The following is a 26,708-nucleotide window of genomic DNA, read 5'->3' on the forward strand; positions in this document are numbered from 1 at the left end:
AGAATACTGCTGCTGCTGCTACTGCTGCTGCTACTTCTACTACTACTAGTTTAGCAAATACTGCTGCTGCTTCTACTGCTGCTACTGCTGCTGCTGCTGCTGCTGCTGCTACTTCTACTAGTTTAGCAAATACTGCTGCTGCTGCTGCTACTTCTGCTACTACTACTACTACTGCTGCTACTACTGCTACTGCTGCTACTACTACTGCTACTGCTGCTACTACTACTGCTACTGCTGCTGCTACTTCTACTTCTGCTACTACTACTGCTACTGCTGCTACTACTACTGCTACTGCTGCTACTACTACTGCTACTGCTGCTACTACTACTGCTGCTGCTGCTACTACTACTTCTGCTACTACTACTACTACTGCTGCTACTACTACTACTGCTGCTACTACTACTGCTGCTACTACTACTGCTACTTCTACTACTACTGCTGCTGCTACTACTACTGCTGCTACTGCTGCTTCTACTACTACTAGTTTAGCAAATACTGCTGCTGCTTCTACTACTACTACTACTGCTGCTGCTTCTACTACTGCTACTACTGCTGCTGCTTCTACTACTGCTACTGCTGCTACTGCTGCTACTACTGCTGCTGCTGCTGCTGCTACTACTGCTGCTACTACTACTGCTGCTGCTTCTACTACTGCTACTGCTGCTACTGCTGCTACTACTGCTGCTGCTGCTGCTGCTACTACTGCTGCTACTACTACTGCTGCTGCTTCTACTACTGCTGCTACTGCTGCTACTACTGCTACTACTGCTACTACTGCTGCTGCTACTACTACTGCTGCTGCTGCTGCTGCTACTACTGCTGCTGCTGCTACTACTACTACTGCTTTTACTGCTGCTGGTACTACTGCTGCTGCTACTTCTACTGCTGGTACTACTGCTGCTGCTGCTGCTACTTCTACTGCTGCTACTGCTACTACTACTTCTGCTGCTGCTGCTGCTACTACTACTTCTGCTGCTACTACTACTACTGCTGCTACTACTGCTGCTGCTGCTGCTGCTGCTGCTGCTACTACTACTACTACCGCTGCTACTACTGCTGCTGCTACTACTACTTCTGCTGCTGCTGCTGCTACTACTACTACTACCGCTGCTACTACTGCTACTACTACTTCTGCTGCTGCTGCTGCTACTACTACTACTACTACTACTACCGCTGCTACTACTGCTGCTGCTACTACTTCTACTGCTACTGCTACTGCTGCTGCTGCTACATGGAGCAAAAATATAAAGGCAACATGTAAAGTGTTGGTTTCATGAGCTGAAATAAAAGATCCCAGAAATGTTCCATACGCACAAAAAGCTTATTTCTCAGCGCTCGGCAGTCCCCTTCTGTGAGCTTGTGTGGCCTACCAGTTCGCGGCTGAGCCTTTGTTGCTCCTAGACGTTTCCACTTCACAATAACATCACTTACAGTTGACCGGGGCAGGTCTAGCAGGGCAGAAATTTGACAAACTGGCTTGTTGGAAAGGTAGCATCCTATGATGGTGCCACGTTGAAAGTCACTGAGCTCTTCAGTAAGGCCATTCTACTGCCAATGTTTGTCTATGGAGATTGCATGGCTGTGTGCTCGATTTTATACACCTGTCAGCAACGGGTGTGAATGAAATAGCTGACTCCACTCATTTGAAGAGGTGTCCACATACTTTTGTGTGTATGTATCAAGAAGCTGATTACACAGCATGATCATTACACAGGTGCACCTTGTGCTGGGAACGATAAAAGGCCACTCTAGAATGTGCAGTTTTGTCACACAGCACAATGCCACAAATGTCTCCAATTTTGAGGGAGCGTGCAATTGGCATGCTGACTACAGGAATGTCCACCAGAGCGGTTGCCAGATAATTGAATGTTAATTTCTCTACCATAGAGAATTTGGCAGTACGTCCAACTCGCCTCACAACTGCAGACCACGTGTATGGCGGCGTGTGGCCGTGTGGTTTGCTGATGTCAGTCAGCGTTGTGCATTGTGCCCCATGGTGGGATGGACAGGCATAAGCTATGGACAACAGACACCATTTTATCGATGGCAATTTGAATGCACAGACATACCGTGACGTTGTCCTGCCATTCATCCACCGCCATCACCTCATGTTTCAGCATGATAATGCACGGCCTCATTCATCCACCGCCATCACCTCATGTTTCAGCATGATAATGCACGGCCTCATTCATCCACCGCCATCACCTCATGTTTCAGCATGATAATGCACGGCCTCATTCATCCACCGCCATCACCTCATGTTTCAGCATGATAATGCACGGCCTCATTCATCCACCGCCATCACCTCATGTTTCAGCATGATAATGCACGGCCCCATTCATCCACCACCATCACCTCATGTTTCAGGAAAATGTTGGTCACACCAGATACTGAATGGTTTTCTGATCCACGCCCCTACTTTTTTAAAAAGGTGTCTGTGACCAGCAGATGTATATCTGTATTCCCAGTCATGTGGAATTCATTTATTTAAATTGACTGATTTCCTTAACACTGTAACTCAGTAAATTCTTTGAAATTGTTGCATGTTGTCAGAGAATACTGGTAGTGGTGGGAGGGTAGAGAATACTGGTAGTAGTGGGAGGGTAGAGAATACTGGTAGTAGTGGGAGGGTAGAGAATACTGGTAGTAGTGGGAGGGTAGAGAATACTGGTAGTAGTGGGAGGGTAGAGAATACTGGTAGTAGTGGGAGGGTAGAGAATACTGGTAGTGGTAGTGGTGGGAGGGTAGAGAATACTGGTAGTAGTGGGAGGGTAGAGAATACTGGTAGTAGTGGGAGGGTAGAGAATACTGGTAGTAGTGGGAGGGTAGAGAATACTGGTAGTAGTGGGAGGGTAGAGAATACTGGTAGTAGTGGGAGGGTAGAGAATACTGGTAGTAGTGGGAGGGTAGAGAATACTGGTAGTAGTGGGAGGGTAGAGAATACTGGTAGTAGTAGTAGTGGGAGGGTAGAGAATACTGGTAGTGGTGGGAGGGTAGAGAATACTGGTAGTGGTGGGAGGGTAGAGAATACTGGTAGTGGTAGTGGTGGGAGGGTAGAGAATACTGGTAGTAGTGGGAGGGTAGAGAATACTGGTAGTGGTGGGAGGGTAGAGAATACTGGTAGTGGTAGTGGTGGGAGGGTAGAGAATACTGGTAGTAGTGGGAGGGTAGAGAATACTGGTAGTAGTGGGAGGGTAGAGAATACTGGTAGTAGTGGGAGGGTAGAGAATACTGGTAGTAGTGGGAGGGTAGAGAATACTGGTAGTAGTGGGAGGGTAGAGAATACTGGTAGTAGTGGGAGGGTAGAGAATACTGGTAGTAGTGGGAGGGTAGAGAATACTGGTAGTGGTGGGAGGGTAGAGAATACTGGTAGTAGTGGGAGGGTAGAGAATACTGGTAGTAGTGGAGGGTAGAGAATACTGGTAGTAGTGGTGGGAGGGTAGAGAATACTGGTAGTGGTGGTAGTGGGAGGGTAGAGAATACTGGTAGTAGTGGGAGGGTAGAGAATACTGGTAGTAGTGGGAGGGTAGAGGGTAGTGGTGGGAGGGTAGAGAATACTGGTAGTGGTGGGAGGGTAGAGAATACTGGTAGTAGTGGGAGGGTAGAGAATACTGGTAGTAGTGGGAGGGTAGAGGGTAGTGGTGGGAGGGTAGAGAATACTGGTAGTAGTGGGAGGGTAGAGAATACTGGTAGTAGTGGGAGGGTAGAGAATACTGGTAGTGGTGGGAGGGTAGAGAATACTGGTAGTAGTGGGAGGGTAGAGAATACTGGTAGTAGTGGGAGGGTAGAGAATACTGGTAGTAGTGGTAGTGGGAGGGTAGAGAATACTGGTAGTAGTGGGAGGGTAGAGAATACTGGTAGTGGTGGGAGGGTAGAGAATACTGGTAGTAGTGGGAGGGTAGAGAATACTGGTAGTAGTGGGAGGGTAGAGAATACTGGTAGTAGTGGGAGGGTAGAGAATACTGGTAGTAGTGGGAGGGTAGAGAATACTGGTAGTAGTGGGAGGGTAGAGAATACTGGTAGTGGTGGGAGGGTAGAGAATACTGGTAGTGGTGGGAGGGTAGAGAATACTGGTAGTGGTGGGAGGGTAGAGAATACTGGTAGTAGTGGGAGGGTAGAGAATACTGGTAGTAGTGGGAGGGTAGAGAATACTGGTAGTAGTGGGAGGGTAGAGAATACTGGTAGTAGTGGGAGGGTAGAGAATACTGGTAGTGGTGGGAGGGTAGAGAATACTGGTAGTGGTGGGAGGGTAGAGAATACTGGTAGTAGTGGGAGGGTAGAGAATACTGGTAGTAGTGGGAGGGTAGAGAATACTGGTAGTAGTGGGAGGGTAGAGAATACTGGTCGTGGTGGGAGGGTAGAGAATACTGGTAGTAGTGGGAGGGTAGAGAATACTGGTCGTGGTGGTAGTAGTGGGAGGTTAGAGAATACTGAAGTCTCTTCCATTGTAGCCAGTACAGGATGATCCCCATTTCAACAGTTGAACTCTCTTCCATTGTAGCCAGTACAGGATGATTCCCATTTCAACAGTTGAACTCTCTTCCATTGTAGCCAGTACAGGATGATCCCCATTTCAACAGTTGAACTCTCTTCCATTGTAGCCAGTACAGGATGATTCCCATTTCAACAGTTGAACTCTCTTCCATTGTAGCCAGTACAGGATGATCCCCATTTCAACAGTTGAACTCTCTTCCATTGTAGCCAGTACAGGATGATCCCCATTTCAACAGTTGAACTCTCTTCCATTGTAGCCAGTACAGGATGATCCCCATTTCAACAGTTGAACTCTCTTCCATTGTAGCCAGTACAGGATGATCCCCATTTCAACAGTTGAACTCTCTTCCATTGTAGCCAGTACAGGATGATCCCCATTTCAACAGTTGAACTCTCTTCCATTGTAGCCAGTACAGGATGATCCCCATTTCAACAGTTGAACTCTCTTCCATTGTAGCCAGTACAGGATGATCCCCATTTCAACAGTTGAACTCTCTTCCATTGTAGCCAGTACAGGATGATCCCCATTTCAACAGTTGAACTCTCTTCCATTGTAGCCAGTACAGGATGATTCCCATTTCAACAGTTGAACTCTCTTCCATTGTAGCCAGTACAGGATGATCCCCATTTCAACAGTTGAACTCTCTTCCATTGTAGCCAGTACAGGATGATCCCCATTTCAACAGTTGAACTCTCTTCCATTGTAGCCAGTACAGGATGATCCCCATTTCAACAGTTGAACTCTCTTCCATTGTAGCCAGTACAGGATGATCCCCATTTCAACAGTTGAACTCTCTTCCATTGTAGCCAGTACAGGATGATCCCCATTTCAACAGTTGAACTCTCTTCCATTGTAGCCAGTACAGGATGATCCCCATTTCAACAGTTGAACTCTCTTCCATTGTAGCCAGTACAGGATGATCCCCATTTCCACCACTTTCTGCTCAGCCAGACTGAGAAGGTAAGAGGGAAAGTTTGCTGAACGTTTGTTCAACATTTTTGCTTGGTTTGGGGGGAGGGGGGGGACCTGGTTGGTTTTGCAGCTGTTGCACTGTGACTGCACACTGTTGGGGTTTAAGGCCTCAGGGGGTGAGGTTCCCCCTAGGTACAGCTCTAGAATCAGCTTCCCCTCCCCCATGCTAAACTGACCCAAGATCAGCGTCTACGGGCAACTTCACCCTACTCTGTTAGGTGGGAGAATAACATAGGAGTGTGTATGAGCTTCATAGGAATAATGTCTGTGTTCCAATTGTCTATCCTTCTCTTGAAGACTCGTACGCTCCCCATCATGGATTTCAGAATGGTGGAAACATGACTTCGTCCAGCCGATGCTTTTTAAATCCACGATGGGGAGTGTGCAAGTGCACACTTCAGGAGAAGGGTATAGAATCAGGAAGAGAGTTTGGAGACCTTTTTTTGCTTGTAACTGTTTTCTCCATTGATCATTAATGAACCCTTTCTTCCCCTACCTATTACTGTGTGGTGTAGTTCAGTGTAGTTCAGTGTAGTTCAGTGTAGTTCAGTGTAGTTCAGTGTAGTTCAGTGTAGTTCAGTGTAGTTCAGTGTAGTTCAGTGTGATGCTTTATTAGGTAGTTCATTCCATGTAAATGTTTATCTGCACACTACTGTGTGGTGTAGTTCAGTGTAGTTCAGTGTAGTTCAGTGTAGTTCAGTGTGATGCTTTATTAGGTAGTTCATTCCATGTAAATGTTTATCTGCACACTACTGTGTGGTGTAGTTCAGTGTAGTTCAGTGTAGTTCAGTGTGATGCTTTATTAGGTAGTTCATTCCATGTAAATGTTTATCTGCACACTACTGTGTAGTGTAGTTCAGTGTAGTTCAGTGTAGTTCAGTGTGATGCTTTATTAGGTAGTTCATTCCATGTAAATGTTTATCTGCACACTACTGTGTGGTGTAGTTCAGTGTAGTTCAGTGTAGTTCAGTGTAGTTCAGTGTGATGCTTCATTAGGTAGTTCATTCCATGTAAATGTTTATCTGCACACTACTGTGTGGTGTAGTTCAGTGTAGTTCAGTGTGATGCTTTATTAGGTAGTTCATTCCATGTAAATGTTTATCTGCTCACTACTGTGTGGTGTAGTTCAGTGTAGTTCAGTGTGACGCTTCATTAGGTAGTTCATTCCATGTAAATGTTTATCTGCTCACTACTGTGGCGATTCCTTTTACATTTCACTGGTACTTCTATGGGGCTCAGTTTTTAATGAAAGATCAATGAGATGGTTTATTTCATCTGGAAGCATGTGAAATCTACTGTTTGCAGAGCTCCCTTCCCCTCTCCCTTCCCCCCTCCCTCCTCCCTTCTCCCTTCCCCCCTCCCTTCCCCCCTCCCTCCTCCCTTCTCCCTTCCCCCCTCCCTTCCCCCCTCCCTCCTCCCTTCTCCCTTCCCCTCTCCCTTCCCCCCTCCCTCCTCCCTTCTCCCTCCTCCCTCCTCCCTTCTCCCTTCTCCCTTCTCCCTTCTCCCTTCTCCCTTCCCCTCTCCCTTCTCCCTTCCCCCCTCCCTTCTCCCTTCCCCCCTCCCTTCTCCCTTCCCCCCCCTCCCTTCTCCCTTCTCCCTTCCCCCCCTCCCTTCTCCCTTCTCCCTTCCCCTCTCCCTTCTCCCTTCTCCCTTCCCTTCTCCCTTCCCTTCTCCCTTCCCTTCTCCCTTCTCCCTCCCTTCCTCCCTTCTCCCTTCTCCCTTCCCTTCCCCCCTCCCTCCTCCCTTCCCTCCTCCCTTCTCCCTTCTCCCTCCCACCTCCCTTCCCCCCCTCCCTTCTCCCTTCTCCCTTCTCCCTTCCCCCCTTCTCCCTTCCCCCCTCCCTCCTCCCTTCTCCCTATCCTGCTGCTTTTGCATGGATTTCCCTCTGAATCCTTCCTGCATCCCAGATGGCACCCTATTCCCTGTATAGTGCACTACTTTTTACCAAAAGTCCAAAACCCTATTCCCTATATAGTTCACTACTTTTTCAGGCAACACTATGCACTCTGAATCTCCCCCTTCTCAGGCAACACTATGCACTCTGAATCTCCTCCTCAGGCAACACTATGCACTCTGAATCTCCCCCTCCTCAGGCAACACTATGCACTCTGAATCTCTCCATCTCAGGCAACACTATGCACTCTGAATCTTCCCCTCCTCAGGCAACACTATGCACTCTGAATCTCCCCCTCCTCAGGCAACACTATGCACTCGGAATCTCCCCCTCCTCAGGCAACACTATGCACTCGGAATCTCCCCCTCCTCAGGCAACACTATGCACTCGGAATCTCCCCCTCCTCAGGCAACACTATGCACTCGGAATCTCCCCCTTCTCAGGCAACACTATGCACTCGGAATCTCCCCCTTCTCAGGCAACACTATGCACTCGGAATCTCCCCCTCCTCAGGCAACACTATGCACTCGGAATCTCCCCCTCCTCAGGCAACACTATGCACTCGGAATCTCCCCCTCCTCAGGCAACACTATGCACTCTGAATCTCCCCCTCCTCAGGCAACACTATGCACTCTGAATTTCCCCCTCCTCAGGCAACACTATGCACTCTGAATCTCCCCCTCCTCAGGCAACACTATGCACTCTGAATCTCCCCCTCCTCAGGCAACACTATGCACTCGGAATCTCCCCCTTCTCAGGCAACACTATGCACTCTGAATCTCCCCCTCCTCAGGCAACACTATGCACTCTGAATCTCCCCCTCCTCAGGCAACACTACGCACTCTGAATCTCCCCCTCCTCAGGCAACACTATGCACTCTGAATCTCCCCCTCCTCAGGCAACACTATGCACTCTGAATCTCCCCCTCCTCAGGCAACACTATGCACTCAATCTCCCCCTCCTCAGGCAACACTATGCACTCAATCTCCCCCTCCTCAGGCAACACTATGCACTCTGAATCTCCCCCTCCTCAGGCAACACTATGCACTCTGAGTTCCATAATTCCTTGCCTTTGACACATGTCAAGCCACAGCCCTGAAAGTGAAACTGTTAAACTGTAGCACCGCGTGGTCAGTCTCATAACTCCAGCAGTACAGTTGTAACTGGTGTTACCTGCATGTTAGACAGTTATCTAATCGTACAGCACAAACCGCCAAAGTCCAGTCCAGGGTGTCAAACATACGGAACAAACTGAATATACTTTCCAATGACTGAAACCAAATAGAAACGTGATAATGGACCTACATTCATACAGTTTATCGACTGTGTCCTTGTTGCTAATAATCATTTTAAATAAAAGCTAGACCGTCAGGAAGCATCAAATTCCCCAAAAAACGATGGATAGAGAGGACTATTTTGGTCCATTTTGACAGAGGATAATTAATACATTTTCATTGTGGCCCTCCGGAACTCGTGGAAGATTGAATGCGGCCCCTTGGCAAAGTGAGTTTGACACCGCTGCTCTAGTCACACACACACACACTATGTATATTGTCTGAGGGAGATTCAGAGTGAATATACACAAACTCCATAACACAGCTTCAGTGGAAAGTTAGCGACTCTGTATGTGGATAAAACAATTTTAAAATATATATTTTTAATATAAATCCCCCTCTCGTTTTCTACTTCCTCCTAGAATTGGATGAATCAACTCGACACTGAATTTGTGCAATCACACAGTCCTCGTCAGTGTTACCAAAGCAAGTCTAGCAGCATGCTACAAACCCTAGCTAGCATTAGCTTAGCCGTGTCTCTGTTCAGTCAGTGAGGGAATCCCAAATGGCCTCTTTTGGCCAAAGCCCTATCTGGGCCCTGGTCACCAGTAGTGCACTATAAAGGGAATAAATACAGTGCTGTTTTGGGATGCATCCAGTGTGGTGGTTGTTGGAGGATGTTAGCAGCACTGTTTGTGTGTAAACTAATGTCTGTCCTTTAACCTTTTCTCTCCCTCCTCAGCCTGCCTCATCCATGGAGCCTATCAGTAAACGCCTGAAGATCGTTGAGGAGGTGAGCAAGCACTCTGTCTCAAACGGCTCCCTGTAACTAGGGCCCTGTGTTTGGCACGACTTTTCCACCTCACATTCTGACCGGATTGAGGCACTGCTTTAACCTCTGGTCATTCTGGTCAAAAGTAGTTCACTATATAGGGAATAGGGTGCCATTTGTGACAGTCTTAATGCTTGACCTCTTCACTCACTCACCCTCAGTACCTTTCTCTATTTGCTGTCTGAGTCTACTTTGGCTCGCCTTAGGAAGCAGTGACTTGAAACCAATAAGCGGCCGCTGGAGGCGTATGTAATGTAGGGGGACAGCTGGAGGCGTATGTTATGTAGGGGGACAGCTGGAGGCGTATGTTATGTAGGGGGACAGCTGGAGGCGTATGTTATGTAGGGGGACAGCTGGAGGCGTATGTTATGTAGGGGGACAGCTGGAGGCGTATGTTATGTAGGGGGACAGCTGGAGGCGTATGTTATGTAGGGGGACAGCTGGAGGCGTATGTTATGTAGGGGGACAGCTGGAGGCGTATGTTATGTAGGGGGACAGCTGGAGGCGTATGTTATGTAGGGGTACAGCTGGAGGCGTATGTTATGTAGGGGGACAGCTGGAGGCGTATGTTATGTAGGGGGACAGCTGGAGGCGTATGTTATGTAGGGGGACAGCTGGAGGCGTATGTTATGTAGGGGACAGCTGGAGGCGTATGTTATGTAGGGGGACAGCTGGAGGCGTATGTTATGTTGGGGTAAAGCTGGAGGCGTATGTTATGTAGGGGGACAGCTGGAGGCGTATGTTATGTAGGGGGACAGTTGGAGGCGTATGTTATGTAGGGGGACAGCTGGAGGCGTATGTTATGTAGGGGGACAGCTGGAGGCGTATGTTATGTAGGGGGACAGTTGGAGGCGTATGTTATGTAGGGGGACAGCTGGAGGCGTATGTTATGTAGGGGGACAGCTGGAGGCGTATGTTATGTAGGTGGACAGCTGGAGGCGTATGTTATGTAGGGGTAAAGCTGGAGGCGTATGTTATGTAGGGGTAAAGCTGGAGGCGTATGTTATGTAGGGGTAAAGCTGGAGGCGTATGTTATGTAGGGGTAAAGCTGGAGGCGTATGTTATGTAGGGGGACAGCTGGAGGCGTATGTTATGTAGGGGGACAGCTGGAGGCGTATGTTATGTAGGGGGACAGCTGGAGGCGTATGTTATGTAGGGGGACAGCTGGAGGCGTATGTTATGTAGGGGGACAGCTGGAGGCGTATGTTATGTAGGGGGACAGCTGGAGGCGTATGTTATGTAGGGGGACAGCTGGAGGCGTATGTTATGTAGGGGGACAGCTGGAGGCGTATGTTATGTAGGGGGACAGCTGGAGGCGTATGTTATGTAGGGGGACAGCTGGAGGCGTATGTTATGTAGGGGGACAGCTGGAGGCGTATGTTATGTAGGGGGACAGCTGGAGGCGTATGTTATGTAGGGGGACAGCTGGAGGCGTATGTTATGTAGGGGGACAGCTGGAGGCGTATGTTATGTTGGGGTAAAGCTGGAGGCGTATGTTATGTAGGGGTAAAGCTGGAGGCGTATGTTATGTAGGGGGACAGCTGGAGGCGTATGTTATGTAGGGGGACAGCTGGAGGCGTATGTTATGTAGGGGGACAGCTGGAGGCGTATGTTATGTAGGGGGACAGCTGGAGGCGTATGTTATGTAGGGGGACAGCTGGAGGCGTATGTTATGTAGGGGGACAGCTGGAGGCGTATGTTATGTAGGGGGACAGCTGGAGGCGTATGTTATGTAGGGGGACAGCTGGAGGCGTATGTTATGTAGGGGGACAGCTGGAGGCGTATGTTATGTAGGGGGACAGCTGGAGGCGTATGTTATGTAGGGGGACAGCTGGAGGCGTATGTTATGTAGGGGGACAGCTGGAGGCGTATGTTATGTAGGGGGACAGCTGGAGGCGTATGTTATGTAGGGGGACAGCTGGAGGCGTATGTTATGTAGGGGGACAGCTGGAGGCGTATGTTATGTAAGGGGACAGCTGGAGGCGTATGTTATGTAGGGGGACAGCTGGAGGCGTATGTTATGTAGGGGGACAGCTGGAGGCGTATGTTATGTAGGGGGACAGCTGGAGGCGTATGTTATGTAGGGGGACAGCTGGAGGCGTATGTTATGTAGGGGGACAGCTGGAGGCGTATGTTATGTAGGGGGACAGCTGGAGGCGTATGTTATGTAGGGGGACAGCTGTGTATATATTTATCACATGAATGTATGTCATTGGTTTCAGTCTTAACTCTGAGGAAGACTCTATTTGTACCACAGAGCCCCAAGGTGCTTCCTACATGACACACATTACTGAATGGCATTTATTTTCATACAAACAGCAAGTACTAGATCAAATATTCCAAAAACAAGTAAGCCCCACTAGATACAGTATGTTTGTACTCCTCTGTGGTCGGGAACTCTCGATGCGCGTGTTAAAATGATGATTGTGTTTTGTTTTTTGGTCTGTACAGGACACGAGGTCAACGTCTATCCAAGCTGCAGACAGCACCGCCATCAACGGCAGTATTACTCCCACAGACAAACGGTAGGAGATACTGTAATTATATTTATTATTACTGTGTGTGTGTGTGTGTGTGTGTGTGTGTGTGTGTATATATTACAGTGTGTATATATATATATGTATATATATTATTACAGTATGTATGTAACTGTATTATCACCATGCCTCTCCTATAGTTCATCAGTGGTACAGGCTGTTCACTCTGCGTGTAATAACAGGTCATGGAATAAAATAAGCTCTCCTGCAAGTGATGTTTCTCACGATGGTCTTCCAAGCCGTTGTGGCTTTGATGAAACTGCCTGTAGGCAACTCTGATGCAGTGTAACTTGATGATGGAGCGACGTGTTGGTCACTGGCTGCACCTATATAGTAGACCAGGGTCTGTATTTACACACACTGCTGATAAGGGCTCAGATTTCCCTTTTACATTACATGGACAGGTGGGACCTGATCCTAGACCAGCTCTATGACTGAATACTGGTCCTTTTAGATTACATGGACAGGTGGGACCTGATCCTAGACCAGCTCTATGACTGAATACTGGTCCTTTTAGATTACATGGACAGGTGGGACCTGATCCTAGACCAGCTCTATGACTGAATACTGGTCCTTTTACATTACATGGACAGAGGGGACCTGATCCTAGACCAGCTCTATGACTGAATACTGGTCCTTTTAGATTACTTGGACAGAAGGGACCTGATCCTAGACCAGCTCTATGACTGAATACTGGTCCTTTTAGATTACATGGACAGGTGGGACCTGATACAAGACCAGCTCTATGACTGAATACTGCTCCTTTTAGATTACATGGACAGGAGGACCTGATCCTAGACCAGCTCTATGACTGAATACTGGTCCTTTTAGATTACATGGACAGGTGGGACCTGATCCTAGACCAGCTCTATGACTGAATACTGGTCCTTTTAGATTACTTGGATAGGAGGGACCTGATCCTAGACCAGCTCTATGACTGAATACTGGTCCTTTTAGATTACATGGACAGGTGGGACCTGATCCTAGACCATCTCTATGACTGAATACTGGTCCTTTTAGATTACTTGGATAGGAGGGACCTGATCCTAGACCAGCTCTATGACTGAATACTGCTCCTTTTAGATTACATGGACAGGAGGACCTGATCCTAGACCAGCTCTATGACTGAATACTGCTCCTTTTAGATTACATGGACAGGAGGACCTGATCCTAGACCAGCTCTATGACTGAATACTGGTCCTTTTAGATTACATGGACAGGAGGACCTGATCCTAGACCAGCTCTATGACTGAATACTGGTCCTTTTAGATTACATGGACAGGAGGGACCTGATCCTAGACCAGCACTATGACTGAATACTGCTCCTTTTAGATTACTTGGACAGGTGGGACCTGATCCTAGACCAGCTCTATGACTGAATACTGGTCCTTTTAGATTACATGGACAGGAGGACCTGATCCTAGACCAGCACTATGACTGAATACTGGTCCTTTTAGATTACTTGGACAGGTGGGACCTGATCCTAGACCAGCACTATGACTGAATACTGGTCCTTTTAGATTACTTGGACAGGTGGGACCTGATCCTAGACCAGCTCTATGACTGAATACTGGTCCTTTTAGATTACATGGACAGGTGGGACCTGATCCTAGACCAGCTCTATGACTGAATACTGGTCCTTTTAGATTACATGGACAGGAGGACCTGATCCTAGACCAGCACTATGACTGAATACTGGTCCTTTTAGATTACTTGGACAGGTGGGACCTGATCCTAGACCAGCACTATGACTGAATACTGGTCCTTTTAGATTACTTGGACAGGTGGGACCTGATCCTAGACCAGCTCTATGACTGAATACTGGTCCTTTTAGATTACATGGACAGGTGGGACCTGATCCTAGACCAGCTCTATGACTGAATACTGCTCCTTTTAGATTACATGGACAGGAGGACCTGATCCTAGACCAGCTCTATGACTGAATACTGCTCCTTTTAGATTACATGGACAGGAGGACCTGATCCTAGACCAGCTCTATGACTGAATACTGGTCCTTTTAGATTACATGGACAGGAGGACCTGATCCTAGACCAGCTCTATGACTGAATACTGGTCCTTTTAGATTACATGGACAGGAGGGACCTGATCCTAGACCAGCACTATGACTGAATACTGGTCCTTTTAGATTACTTGGACAGGTGGGACCTGATCCTAGACCAGCTCTATGACTGAATACTGGTCCTTTTAGATTACATGGACAGGAGGACCTGATCCTAGACCAGCACTATGACTGAATACTGGTCCTTTTAGATTACTTGGACAGGTGGGACCTGATCCTAGACCAGCACTATGACTGAATACTGGTCCTTTTAGATTACTTGGACAGGTGGGACCTGATCCTAGACCAGCTCTATGACTGAATACTGGTCCTTTTAGATTACATGGACAGGTGGGACCTGATCCTAGACCAGCTCTATGACTGAATACTGCTCCTTTTAGATTACTTGGACAGGTGGGACCTGATCCTAGACCAGCTCTATGACTCTGAATACTGGTCCTTTTAGATTACATGGACAGGTGGGACCTGATCCTAGACCAGCTCTATGACTCTGAATACTGGTCCTTTTAGATTACATGGACAGGTGGGACCTGATCCTAGACCAGCTCTATGACTCTGAATACTGGTCCTTTTAGATTACATGGACAGGTGGGACCTGATCCTAGACCAGCTCTATGACTCTGAATACTGGTCCTTTTAGATTACATGGACAGGTGGGACCTGATCCTAGACCAGCTCTATGACTCTGAATACTGGTCCTTTTAGATTACATGGACAGGTGGGACCTGATCCTAGACCAGCTCTATGACTCTGAATACTGGTCCTTTTAGATTACATGGACAGGTGGGACCTGATCCTAGACCAGCACTATGACTGAATACTGGTCCTTTTAGATTACATGGACAGGAGGACCTGATCCTAGACCAGCTCTATGACTCTGAATACTGGTCCTTTTAGATTACATGGACAGGAGGGACCTGATCCTAGACCAGCTCTATGACTGAATACTGGTCCTTTTAGATTACATGGACAGGTGGGGCCTGATCCTAGACCAGCTCTATGACTGAATACTGGTCCTTTTAGATTACATGGACAGGAGGACCTGATCCTAGACCAGCTCTATGACTGAATACTGGTCCTTTTAGATTACATGGACAGGAGGACCTGATCCTAGACCAGCTCTATGACTGAATACTGGTCCTTTTAGATTACATGGACAGGAGGACCTGATCCTAGACCAGCTCTATGACTGAATACTGGTCCTTTTAGATTACATGGACAGGAGGACCTGATCCTAGACCAGCTCTATGACTGAATACTGGCCCTTTTAGATTACATGGACAGGAGGACCTGATCCTAGACCAGCTCTATGACTGAATACTGGTCCTTTTACATTACATGGACAGGGGGGACCTGATCCTAGACCAGCTCTATGACTGAATACTGGTCCTTTTAGATTACATGGACAGGAGGACCTGATCCTAGACCAGCTCTATGACTGAATACTGGTCCTTTTAGATTACATGGACAGGAGGACCTGATCCTAGACCAGCTCTATGACTGAATACTGGCCCTTTTAGATTACTTGGACAGGAGGACCTGATCCTAGACCAGCTCTATGACTGAATACTGGTCCTTTTAGATTACATGGACAGGAGGACCTGATCCTAGACCAGCTCTATGACTGAATACTGGTCCTTTTAGATTACATGGACAGGAGGGACCTGATCCTAGATCAGCTCTATGACTGAATACTGGTCCTTTTAGATTACATGGACAGGAGGGACCTGATCCTAGACCAGCTCTATGACTGAATACTGGTCCTTTTAGATTACATGGACAGGAGGGACCTGATCCTAGACCAGCTCTATGACTGAATACTGCTCCTTTTTGATTACATGGACAGGAGGGACCTGATCCTAGACCAGCTCTATGACTGAATACTGGTCCTTTTTGATTACATGGACAGGAGGGACCTGATCCTAGACCAGCTCTATGACTGAATACTGGCCCTTTTAGATTACATGGACAGGAGGGACCTGATCCTAGACCAGCTCTATGACTGAATACTGGTCCTTTTAGATTACATGGACAGGTGGGACCTGATCCTAGACCAGCTCTATGACTGAATACTGGTCCTTTTACATTACATGGACAGGTGGGACCTGATCCTAGACCAGCTCTATGACTGAATGCTGGCCCTTTTAGATTACATGGACAGGAGGGACCTGATCCTAGACCAGCTCTATGACTGAATACTGGTCCTTTTACATTACATGGACAGGTGGGACCTGATCCTAGACCAGCTCTATGACTGAATACTGGTCCTTTTAGATTACATGGACAGGTGGGACCTGATCCTAGACCAGCTCTATGACTGAATACTGGTCCTTTTACATTACATGGACAGGTGGGACCTGATCCTAGACCAGCTCTATGACTGAATACTGGTCCTTTTAGATTACATGGACAGGAGGGACCTGATCCTAGACCAGCTCTATGACTGAATACTGGTCCTTTTAGATTACATGGACAGGAGGGACCTGATCCTAGACCAGCTCTATGACTGAATACTGGTCCTTTTAGATTACATGGACAGGAGGACCTGATCCTAGACCAGCTCTATGACTGAATACTGGTCCTTTTAGATTACATGGACAGGTGGGACCTGATCCTAGACCAGCTCTATGACTGAATACTGGCCCTTTTAGATTACATGGACAGGTGGGACCTGATCCTAGACCAGCTCTATGACTGAATACTGGCCCTTTTAGATTACATGGACAGGTGGGACCTGATCCTAGACCAGCTCTATGACTGAATACTGGTCCTTTTAGATTACATGGACAGGTGGGACCTGATCCTAGACCAGCTCTATGACTGAATACTGCTCCTTTTACATTACATGGACAGGTGGGACCTGATCCTAGACCAGCTCTATGACTGAATACTGGTCCTTTTAGATTACATGGACAGGAGGGACCTGATCCTAGACCAGCTCTATGACTGAATACTGGTCCTTTTAGATTACATGGACAGGTGGGACCTGATCCTAGACCAGCACTATGACTGAATACTGCTCCTTTTAGATTACATGGACAGGTGGGACCTGATCCTAGACCAGCTCTATGACTGAATACTGGTCCTTTTAGATTACATGGACAGGAGGACCTGATCCTAGACCAGCTCTATGACTGAATACTGGTCCTTTTAGATTACATGGACAGGAGGACCTGATCCTAGACCAGCTCTATGACTGAATACTGGTCCTTTTAGATTACATGGACAGGTGGGACCTGATCCTAGACCAGCTCTATGACTGAATACTGGTCCTTTTAGATTACATGGACAGGAGGACCTGATCCTAGACCAGCTCTATGACTGAATACTGGTCCTTTTAGATTACATGGACAGGTGGGACCTGATCCTAGACCAGCTCTATGACTGAATACTGGTCCTTTTAGATTACATGGACAGGAGGACCTGATCCTAGACCAGCTCTATGACTGAATACTGGTCCTTTTAGATTACATGGACAGGAGGACCTGATCCTAGACCAGCTCTATGACTGAATACTGGTCCTTTTAGATTACATGGACAGGAGGACCTGATCCTAGACCAGCTCTATGACTGAATACTGGTCCTTTTAGATTACATGGACAGGAGGACCTGATCCTAGACCAGCTCTATGACTGAATACTGGTCCTTTTAGATTACATGGACAGGTGGGACCTGATCCTAGACCAGCTCTATGACTGAATACTGGCCCTTTTAGATTACATGGACAGGTGGGGCCTGATCCTAGACCAGCTCTATGACTCTGAATACTGGTCCTTTTAGATTACATGGACAGGTGGGGCCTGATCCTAGACCAGCTCTATGACTCTGAATACTGGTCCTTTTAGATTACATGGACAGGAGGACCTGATCCTAGATCAGCTCTATGACTGAATACTGGTCCTTTTAGATTACTTGGATAGGAGGGACCTGATCCTAGACCAGCTCTATGACTCTGAATACTGGTCCTTTTAGATTACATGGACAGGAGGACCTGATCCTAGATCAGCTCTATGACTGAATACTGGTCCTTTTAGATTACTTGGATAGGAGGGACCTGATCCTAGACCAGCTCTATGACTCTGAATACTGGTCCTTTTAGATTACATGGACAGGAGGGACCTGATCCTAGACCAGCTCTATGACTGAATACTGGCCCTTTTAGATTACATGGACAGGGGGGACCTGATCCTAGACCAGCTCTATGACTCTGAATACTGGTCCTTTTAGATTACATGGACAGGAGGGACCTGATCCTAGACCAGCTCTATGACTGAATACTGGCCCTTTTAGATTACATGGACAGGGGGGACCTGATCCTAGACCAGCTCTATGACTCTGAATACTGGTCCTTTTAGATTACATGGACAGGAGGACCTGATCCTAGACCAGCTCTATGACTGAATACTGGTCCTTTTAGATTACATGGACAGGTGGGACCTGATCCTAGACCAGCTCTATGACTGAATACTGGCCCTTTTAGATTACTTGGATAGGAGGGACCTGATCCTAGACCAGCTCTATGACTCTGAATACTGGTCCTTTTAGATTACATGGACAGGGGGGACCTGATCCTAGACCAGCTCTATGACTCTGAATACTGGTCCTTTTAGATTACATGGACAGGAGGACCTGATCCTAGACCAGCTCTATGACTGAATACTGGCCCTTTTAGATTACATGGACAGGTGGGGCCTGATCCTAGACCAGCTCTATGACTCTGAATACTGGTCCTTTTAGATTACATGGACAGGTGGGACCTGATCCTAGACCAGCTCTATGACTCTGAATACTGGTCCTTTTAGATTACATGGACAGGTGGGACCTGATCCTAGATCAGCTCTATGACTGAATACTGGCCCTTTTAGATTACATGGACAGGAGGACCTGATCCTAGACCAGGTCTATGACTGAATACTGGTCCTTTTAGATTACATGGACAGGGGGACCTGATCCTAGACCAGCTCTATGACTGAATACTGCTCCTTTTAGATTACATGGACAGGAGGACCTGATCCTAGACCAGCTCTATGACTGAATACTGGTCCTTTTAGATTACATGGACAGGGGGACCTGATCCTAGACCAGCTCTATGACTGAATACTGGTCCTTTTAGATTACATGGACAGGAGGACCTGATCCTAGACCAGCTCTATGACTGAATACTGGTCCTTTTAGATTACATGGACAGGAGGACCTGATCCTAGACCAGCTCTATGAATGAATACTGGTCCTTTTAGATTACATGGACAGGAGGACCTGATCCTAGATCAGCTCTATGAATGAATACTGGTCCTTTTAGATTACATGGACAGGTGGGACCTGATCCTAGATCAGCTCTATGAATGAATACTGGCCCCAGTTTATTTTTGTCCATTAGGAAAAGGAATAAAAATGTAAACTTGTATCTTTCCTTTACAGGATAGGGTTCCTAGGGCTGGGGCTTATGGGTAGCGGAATAGTGTCCAACCTGTTAAAGATGGGTCACGTCGTCACAGTGTGGAATCGCACAGTAGAAAAGGTACCGCAAGACATCCAACACGTGAGAAAATACGATACAGAATTTACTCCTGTGATTCCATCATAACTATTATTATTAAAAGCACAGTTATTTGGTACAGTATTTTATTCTATGCAATAAATCATTTCTTTATAATGTAGCGAAGTGTGGGTTTGGTGCTGATTTTGACCTACGTCCTGTTGTGACATCCCTTCCTGTGAGCTCACTTCCTGTCTTGTTCCTGTTGTCTTCCCGCTGCAGTGTGACCTGTTCATCCAGGAGGGGGCCAGGTTAGGGCGGACCCCAGCAGAGGTGGTCTCCATGTGTGACATCACCTTCTCCTGCGTCTCAGACCCCAAGGCTGCCAGGGATGTAAGTACTAAGGAAACGGGGACACATCTCAACAGATGATGTTTGTATGTGTGTAGTCGGGCCAGATTTACAGGCAGATGAAAAAGAGTGAAATGTTAGCACAAACAGACTGGCTGCCATGTTGCTGCAGTTAGTAAGCTTGGTGTGATAAGTATTGTAATGCCTTTTTAGTTCTGACTGCAGTGACTCATTTATCTCACTACATATGACTCTTAATACCCCTCCCTCTCTTTCTGTCGTTCTCTCTCTCTGCCAGTTGGTGCTGGGTCCCAGTGGAGTGCTCCAGGGCATCAGGCCAGGGAAATGTTACGTAGAGATGTCTACCGTGGACCCAGGGACCATCACAGAGCTCTCACAGGTATACACACACACACACACACACACACACACACACACACACACACACACAGCTTGTGATTCCAGGTGTATGCTTCTCCCACTGTCGCTAGGTCATCACTCTCCCATTGGGTACTGTCATTACATCATCAATCATCTTATCCTATGCTCTCTCATTGGCTCCTCTACTGCCACACCACTGTCTGATTGGCTCCTGTCTCTGTCTGTCATTAGGTGATATCGTCGCGGGGCGGGCGCTTCCTGGAGGCTCCTGTGGCTGGGAGCCAGCAGGTATCTAACGAAGGCATGCTGGTCATCCTAGCGGCCGGAGACAGGACGGTCTACGAAGACTGCAGCTCCTGTTTCCAGGCCATGGGCAAGACCTCATTCTTCCTAGGTAGATGGTCTGAGTTTTACCAGTGTCTTATCCCAGGGCTATCCATTTCCTGTGTTATCAGGTGAAGCAGGCTAACGTGTGTGTGTGTGTGTGTGTGTGTGTGTGTGTGTGTGTTATCAGGTGAGGTGGGTAACGCAGCGAGGATGATGCTGATCCTCAACATGGTACAGGGAAGCTTCATGGCAACCATCGCCGAGGGGCTGACCCTAGCCCAGGCCACAGGCCAATCACAGCATACCTTCCTGGACATCCTGTCTCAGGGTCAGATGGCCAGCACCTTCGTGGACCAAAAATGCCAGAGTGAGTCAGAAACAGAAGCACTGCTGAGTCAGAAACGGAAGCACTGCTGAGTCAGAAACGGAAGCGCTGCTGAGTCAGAAACGGAAGCGCTGCTGAGTCAGAAACGGAAGCGCTGCTGAGTCAGAAACGGAAGCGCTGCTGAGTCAGAAACGGAAGCGCTGCTGAGTCAGAAACGGAAGCGCTGCTGAGTCAGAAACGGAAGCGCTGCTGAGTCAGTCAGCAGAAAATACTGTCTTCCAAATGGCACCCTATTCCCTATATAGTGCACTGCTTTTGACCAGGGCCCGATTCCCTACATAGTGCACTGCTTTAGACCAGGGCCCGATTCCCTACATAGTGCACTGCTTTAGACCAGGGCCCTATTCCCTACATAGTGCACTGCTTTAGACCAGGGCCCTATTCCCTACATAGTGCACTGCTTTAGACCAGGGCCCTATTCCCTACATAGTGCACTGCTTTAGACCAGGGCCCTATTCCCTACATAGTGCACTGCTTTAGACCAGGACCCTATTGCCTATATAGTGCACTACTTTAGACCAGGGGCAAATTGAAAACTCAGAGCATAGTGAATTCAACACTTGCACAAGCAATGTGCTAGAGGCATCACTACAGACCCTGGTTCAATCCTGGGCTGTATCACAACCGGCCGTGATCAAGTAGTCCCATAGAGTGGTGCACAATTTGGCCCAGCGTTGTCCGGGTTAGGGGAGGGTTTGGCCGGGGTAGGCCGTCATTGAAAATAAGAATTTGTTCTTAACTGACTTGCCTAGTTAAATAAAGGTTAAATACATTTTTAAAAACGTGTCCTGTTTGGGGCCAGAGTTATCCCTGAAAGCATGACTGGTTTAGTAAAAGATGTCCCAGTATTGATGGTTACAGAAGTTCCCCTGATTGTTACATGTTCATGTTGTAATACCTTCCTCGTCTATGATTTAAACTATTCAAAATGGTACATTTGTTTCATTACATCTCTCCACTGGTAATGAGGTCTGTCCCCCTGGATCTTTCCAGATATCCTACAGGGAAACTTCAAACCAGACTACTATTTGAAACACATTCAGAAGGATCTGAGGCTAGCCATCTCCATGGGCGACACAGCCAATCACCCGACCCCTATGGCTGCAGCAGCCAATGAGGTAAGACGTTGTTGGATTGACACACACAAAATGGCCGCCAATGAGATTCCAAATGACATTGGGGGTAGATCTTAGCTGTTTCAAATGGAATAAATGTCCACATACCCATATTGTTAGCCGCGCACCTACAGTATATACAATGGGATATACGTATTCTACATAAGGTGTACATATGTCAACATTACTAACTGATATATAATATCCTGTCGCGGGTTCCTATCCTGTCGCGGTGGGGACACGGGTTCCTATCCTGTCGCGGTGGGGACACGGGTTCCTAACCTGTCGCGGTGGGGACACGGGTTCCTAACCTGTCGCGGTGGGGACACGGGTGCCTAACCTGTCGCGGTGGGGACACGGGTGCCTAACCTGTCGCGGTGGGGACACGGGTTCCTATCCTGTCGCGGTGGGGACACGGGTTCCTATCCTGTCGCGGTGGGGACACGGGTTCCTATCCTGTCGCGGTGGGGACACGGGTTCCTATCCTGTCGCGGTGGGGACACGGGTTCCTAACCTGTCGCTGTGGGGACACCAGAGTGTCAGGGGACATACAGACACTGAGGGACACGAGGCCCCTGGGACGCAGACACTGATTGAAACCTCATATTTACCAGAGAAGAATCAGACATGCTACAAGAGCATCTCATGTTTTCTAACCCAGTGAGATTGTTTCTTTGGACCAAATTCTGTTTCCGTGAACAATAAAGTTGTATGTTTTGTCTCACTTTATGACAACGTTACTTCTTGATACATACTAACCATGTCTTTTTGTCTGTGTCATCTGTAGGTCTACAAGAGGGCTAAAGCACTGGACCAGTCAGACAACGACATGTCGGCTGTCTACAGAGCCTACATTCACTAAACCTCCTGAAGAGCCTCCCCCCCGACCTGTCCTCTCCCCCGACCTGTCCTCTCCCCCGACCTGTCCTCTCCCCCCGACCTGTCCTCTCCCCCCGACCTGTCCTCTCCCCCCGACCTGTCCTCTTCCCCCCGACCTGTCCTCTTCCCCCCCGACCTGTCCTCTTCCCCCCCGACCTGTCCTCTTCCCCCCCGACCTGTCCTCTTCCCCCCCGACCTGTCCTCTTCCCCCCCGACCTGTCCTCTTCCCCCCCGACCTGTCCTCTTCCCCCCCATCCCGACCTGTCCTCTTCCTCCCCATCCCGACCTGTCCTCTTTCTCCCCATCGCGACCTGTCCTCTTTCTCCCCATCCCGACCTGTCCTCTTTCTCCCCATCCCGACCTGTCCTCTTTCTCCCCATCCCGACCTGTCCTCTTTCTCCCCCATCCCGACCTGTCCTCTTTCTCCCCATCCCGACCTGTCCTCTTTCTCCCCATCCCGACCTGTCCTCTTTCTCCCCATCCCGACCTGTCCTCTTTCTCCCCCATCCCGACCTGTCCTCTTTCTCCCCCATCCCGACCTGTCCTCTTTCTCCCCCCCCATCCCGACCTGTCCTCTTTCTCCCCCCCCATCCCGACCTGTCCTCTTTCTCCCCCCCCATCCCGACCTGTCCTCTTTCTCCCCCCCCATCCCGACCTGTCCTCTTTCTCCCCCCCCATCCCGACCTGTCCTCTTTCTCAACCCATCCCGACCTGTCCTCTTTCTCCCCCATCCCGACCTGTCCTCTTTCTCCCCCATCCCGACCTGTCCTCTTTCTCCCCCCATCCCGACCTGTCCTCTTTCTCCCCCCCCCCCCGACCTGTCCTCTTTCTCCAACCCCCCCCGACCTGTCCTCTTTCTCCAACCCCCCCCGACCTGTCCTCTTTCTCCAACCCCCCCCGACCTGTCCTCCTCTCCTCTGGACCACAATTATCTTTTATACATTTTTATTCCCATTTTATTAATTATTTTTGCCTGGCACCAGAGATATTGGTGTACTTCCCAAATGCCATCCTATTTCCTATATAGTACAATACTTTTGACCAGGGTCCATGATTTCCTCGTGAATGAAGCTGAATACCCAACTCTGCAGAATCAGGGCCCATAGGACTCTGGTCAGAAGTAGTGCACTACATGGGGAATAGTATGTCATCTGGGAGGCAGCTATTCCTTCCCGGTAACGTGATGGGAACCTCTAATTAGTCCACCTGGAACATTGCACTGACTGAGGTTTCTAATAATGCTAGTAGAATGGTCCACAGAAGGTAGCTTTTTCCCCCCACATCTTTGCGTTTTGTTGTCGATAGTGTTGGTCAAGTTTCTGATGGTAAAGTACTGCAGGGTGTTCAGAACAGATTTTGGGATGCGGCCCCATTGCTGACGAAAGTAAGATGTTCAGTAGTGATTTGGAACGCGACACATTGATTGTTGCTGTCGGGTGGGTTTTGAAGCTGCACGGGCCATGGATTAATTTATCACTTTCTTTCTTTGCATTTTATTTAATTCATTCTATGTGTGAAAATGTCATCTTTAATTAGAATGTCCAGAATTTCATATAAACGTATAAAGCTGTTGATATTATCTTTTAAAAAGAGGGCAAAGGCTTGAAAAGCACCAAGAGGAATAATGCCACTGCATTGCCTTAATATTGGAACCATTTGAAATCTTCTGACATGTATTTATTTATTTTTAGACGCTCTAGATCTCTCTATTCTTCTTCTCTTTTGGTGCAGTTTGGCCTGGAGTTGTTTCCGTAGTTGTCTGAATCTGAACAGTGTTTTTGTTTGTTGTGTTAGCCTGTTAGAGAACCTGCTCCCTTAAGGTTATATTAATAAGGTTATTCTGATGCCTTGTAATACAGTAATGACTTAATCCTTCTTCTAACTGGGATTCATCCCAAATGGCACCCTACTCCCTTTATAGTGAACTACTTTAGACCAGAACTCTGGTCAAAAGTATTGCCCTAGATAGGGAATAGGGTTCCATTTGGACACATCCCAGGACATTAAGGGGATCACGTTTAAAACCCATGCAGTGGTCTAACATTATTAAAAACAGGCACGTTGATCACTTTTTATTGTACGTGTATGTTTTGGACCCACGTTGCTTAGCGACCTGTTTTGTATTTTAACATGACTATAGATCTCTTGGCTTGATGACTTGGGTTATTGCACCTCAACAGTTGCCCGTTACAGTGGGGCTAGATTAGCCTGGGTCCCAGTCTGTTTGTGCCGTCATGCCAACAGTTGCCCTTTGCAGTGGGGATAGATTAGCCTGGGTCCCAGTCTGTTTGTGCCGTCATGCCAAATCCTTGTCACTCATTGTCATATCAAACACGTTGGGCTTGACAAGTACAGCAAGGAAGTTGGCCAAGACCACAAACAGATCTGGGATCAGACTAAGGAGGAAATATGTATTTATTACCAGATCAATCACCATATAGGAAACTGTCTAACTACAGAATGTGAATTTCAGTTGAATCATAACCGCTCCCTGAGATTCAGGGCCCAAACTACAACCTTTTACGTTCTCCTTCAAAGGGATACCTGGCAGGGCCATGAGCAGACAGGCAATTGTTACCTGAATGGCAGTGGGGGAATTTAGGCCACATAAAACATAAAAGAATTTACTTTAAAGAGAATTAGTCACCATTGAAAGACCTTGTAACCTGCTTGAGGTGGGTTATTGTCCTGGCAAAATAAAATCTTGCTCACTTTCAGTAATGATTTTATCCCTTTCTGTTTTAGTTTATATTGATTTGGAAAAATGTGAAACTATTCAACTCATTGTAAAACACAATTGAACATGTATAACTGATTTTGGTTTAATATAATTTTTATGTCGCAAGGTCTTGATCATCCAATTGGTACAGGTAGATTTTCCTTTTGCCAAACAAGATGTAAATTAAGTTTTAGGTTTAATTTGTTTAAACACAGAAATAGTTTAAAGATTTAAGAAGTATGTTTTTAGTAGGAAACATTCAAACAAATGACTTGTAAATAGCCCATATTGGTTGAGTGGATGTACGCTTTATAAATAAAGGGTAATATAAAAATACTTTTGGTTAGACTCCTCTGACTGTCAATCATCTGATGTGTCCCAATTGGCATCATATTCCCTATATAGTGACCCTGGACTAATGTAGTACACTACCCTATGGACCCTGGTGTAAAGTAGTGCACTACATAGGGAATAGGGTACCGTATGAAACACTGTCTTAATACTGTAGATTGTTCTGTTCAGTGTTAGCTGTTTTAAATGAATCTCTTGTAAACATTGTCTTTATGTGGCTTATACAGGTGATGTTGAAATGACTGTTGGGCCCTTTCTGTGCAGGGACAGTGAAACTGTATGGATTTGGGATATTTATGTGAAACATCAAGGCTTTTTGTGCAGTTTATTAAATCCTCTCCTGATTTAAATGGTGTGTTATCATGAAACTCACACACACAGTAGTGAACATATTTTTTTCACAAGGGAACACAGATCTAATTCGGTTGAAATAGATTGCTATCGGTACTTGATTAAACAGTACTGTTGTGTTTTGAGATCGACCGAGGGAGAAAAGCTTAGGGGCCTGCTGCCTTTCACTGAGGTATAGTAAGAACTGCCTGCTCCAACCTCTCTCTTCCGCTTTTCTTGGCCTGAGGCGGAAAATGGTTTAATGTGACGCAAACCGGAAGTGCATTCCCAAAGAAGGGATTAGGGGGCG

The 26,708-nt window shown here is 47.4% G+C and overlaps 1 protein-coding gene and 1 non-coding gene across 7 annotated transcripts in view; both read left to right on the forward strand.

Annotated features, from left to right (window-relative positions):
- LOC115208501 (putative oxidoreductase GLYR1) overlaps positions 1 to 23,071 on the forward strand; it is a 31,885-nt gene extending 8,814 nt beyond the window's left edge. For 2 of the 6 annotated variants that reach the window (XM_029776632.1, XM_029776643.1), the window contains 9 exons: positions 9,378 to 9,428; positions 11,919 to 11,992; positions 19,503 to 19,623; positions 19,843 to 19,953; positions 20,210 to 20,311; positions 20,524 to 20,686; positions 20,807 to 20,986; positions 21,998 to 22,122; positions 22,907 to 23,071. In XM_029776632.1, the coding sequence (XP_029632492.1) occupies positions 9,378 to 9,428; positions 11,919 to 11,992; positions 19,503 to 19,623; positions 19,843 to 19,953; positions 20,210 to 20,311; positions 20,524 to 20,686; positions 20,807 to 20,986; positions 21,998 to 22,122; positions 22,907 to 22,981 (1,002 nt within the window). In that variant the 3' untranslated portion in view covers positions 22,982 to 23,071. Of the gene's footprint in view, positions 1 to 5,401; positions 5,456 to 9,377; positions 9,429 to 11,918; positions 11,993 to 19,502; positions 19,624 to 19,842; positions 19,954 to 20,209; positions 20,312 to 20,523; positions 20,687 to 20,806; positions 20,987 to 21,997; positions 22,123 to 22,906 lie in introns of all 6 variants that reach the window. The other 4 variants (XM_029776614.1, XM_029776622.1, XM_029776647.1 and 1 more) reach the window with 4 other exon arrangements.
- LOC115147461 (small nucleolar RNA SNORD35) lies at positions 12,211 to 12,292 on the forward strand. Its single transcript, XR_003866346.1, has one exon. It is a non-coding gene; the product is annotated as a small nucleolar RNA SNORD35 (small nucleolar RNA).
- Positions 23,072 to 26,708: the final 3,637 nt, after the last annotated feature.

This window comes from Salmo trutta, chromosome 1 (assembly GCF_901001165.1).
Source record: "Salmo trutta chromosome 1, fSalTru1.1, whole genome shotgun sequence".
NCBI classification, from domain to species: domain Eukaryota; kingdom Metazoa; phylum Chordata; class Actinopteri; order Salmoniformes; family Salmonidae; genus Salmo; species Salmo trutta.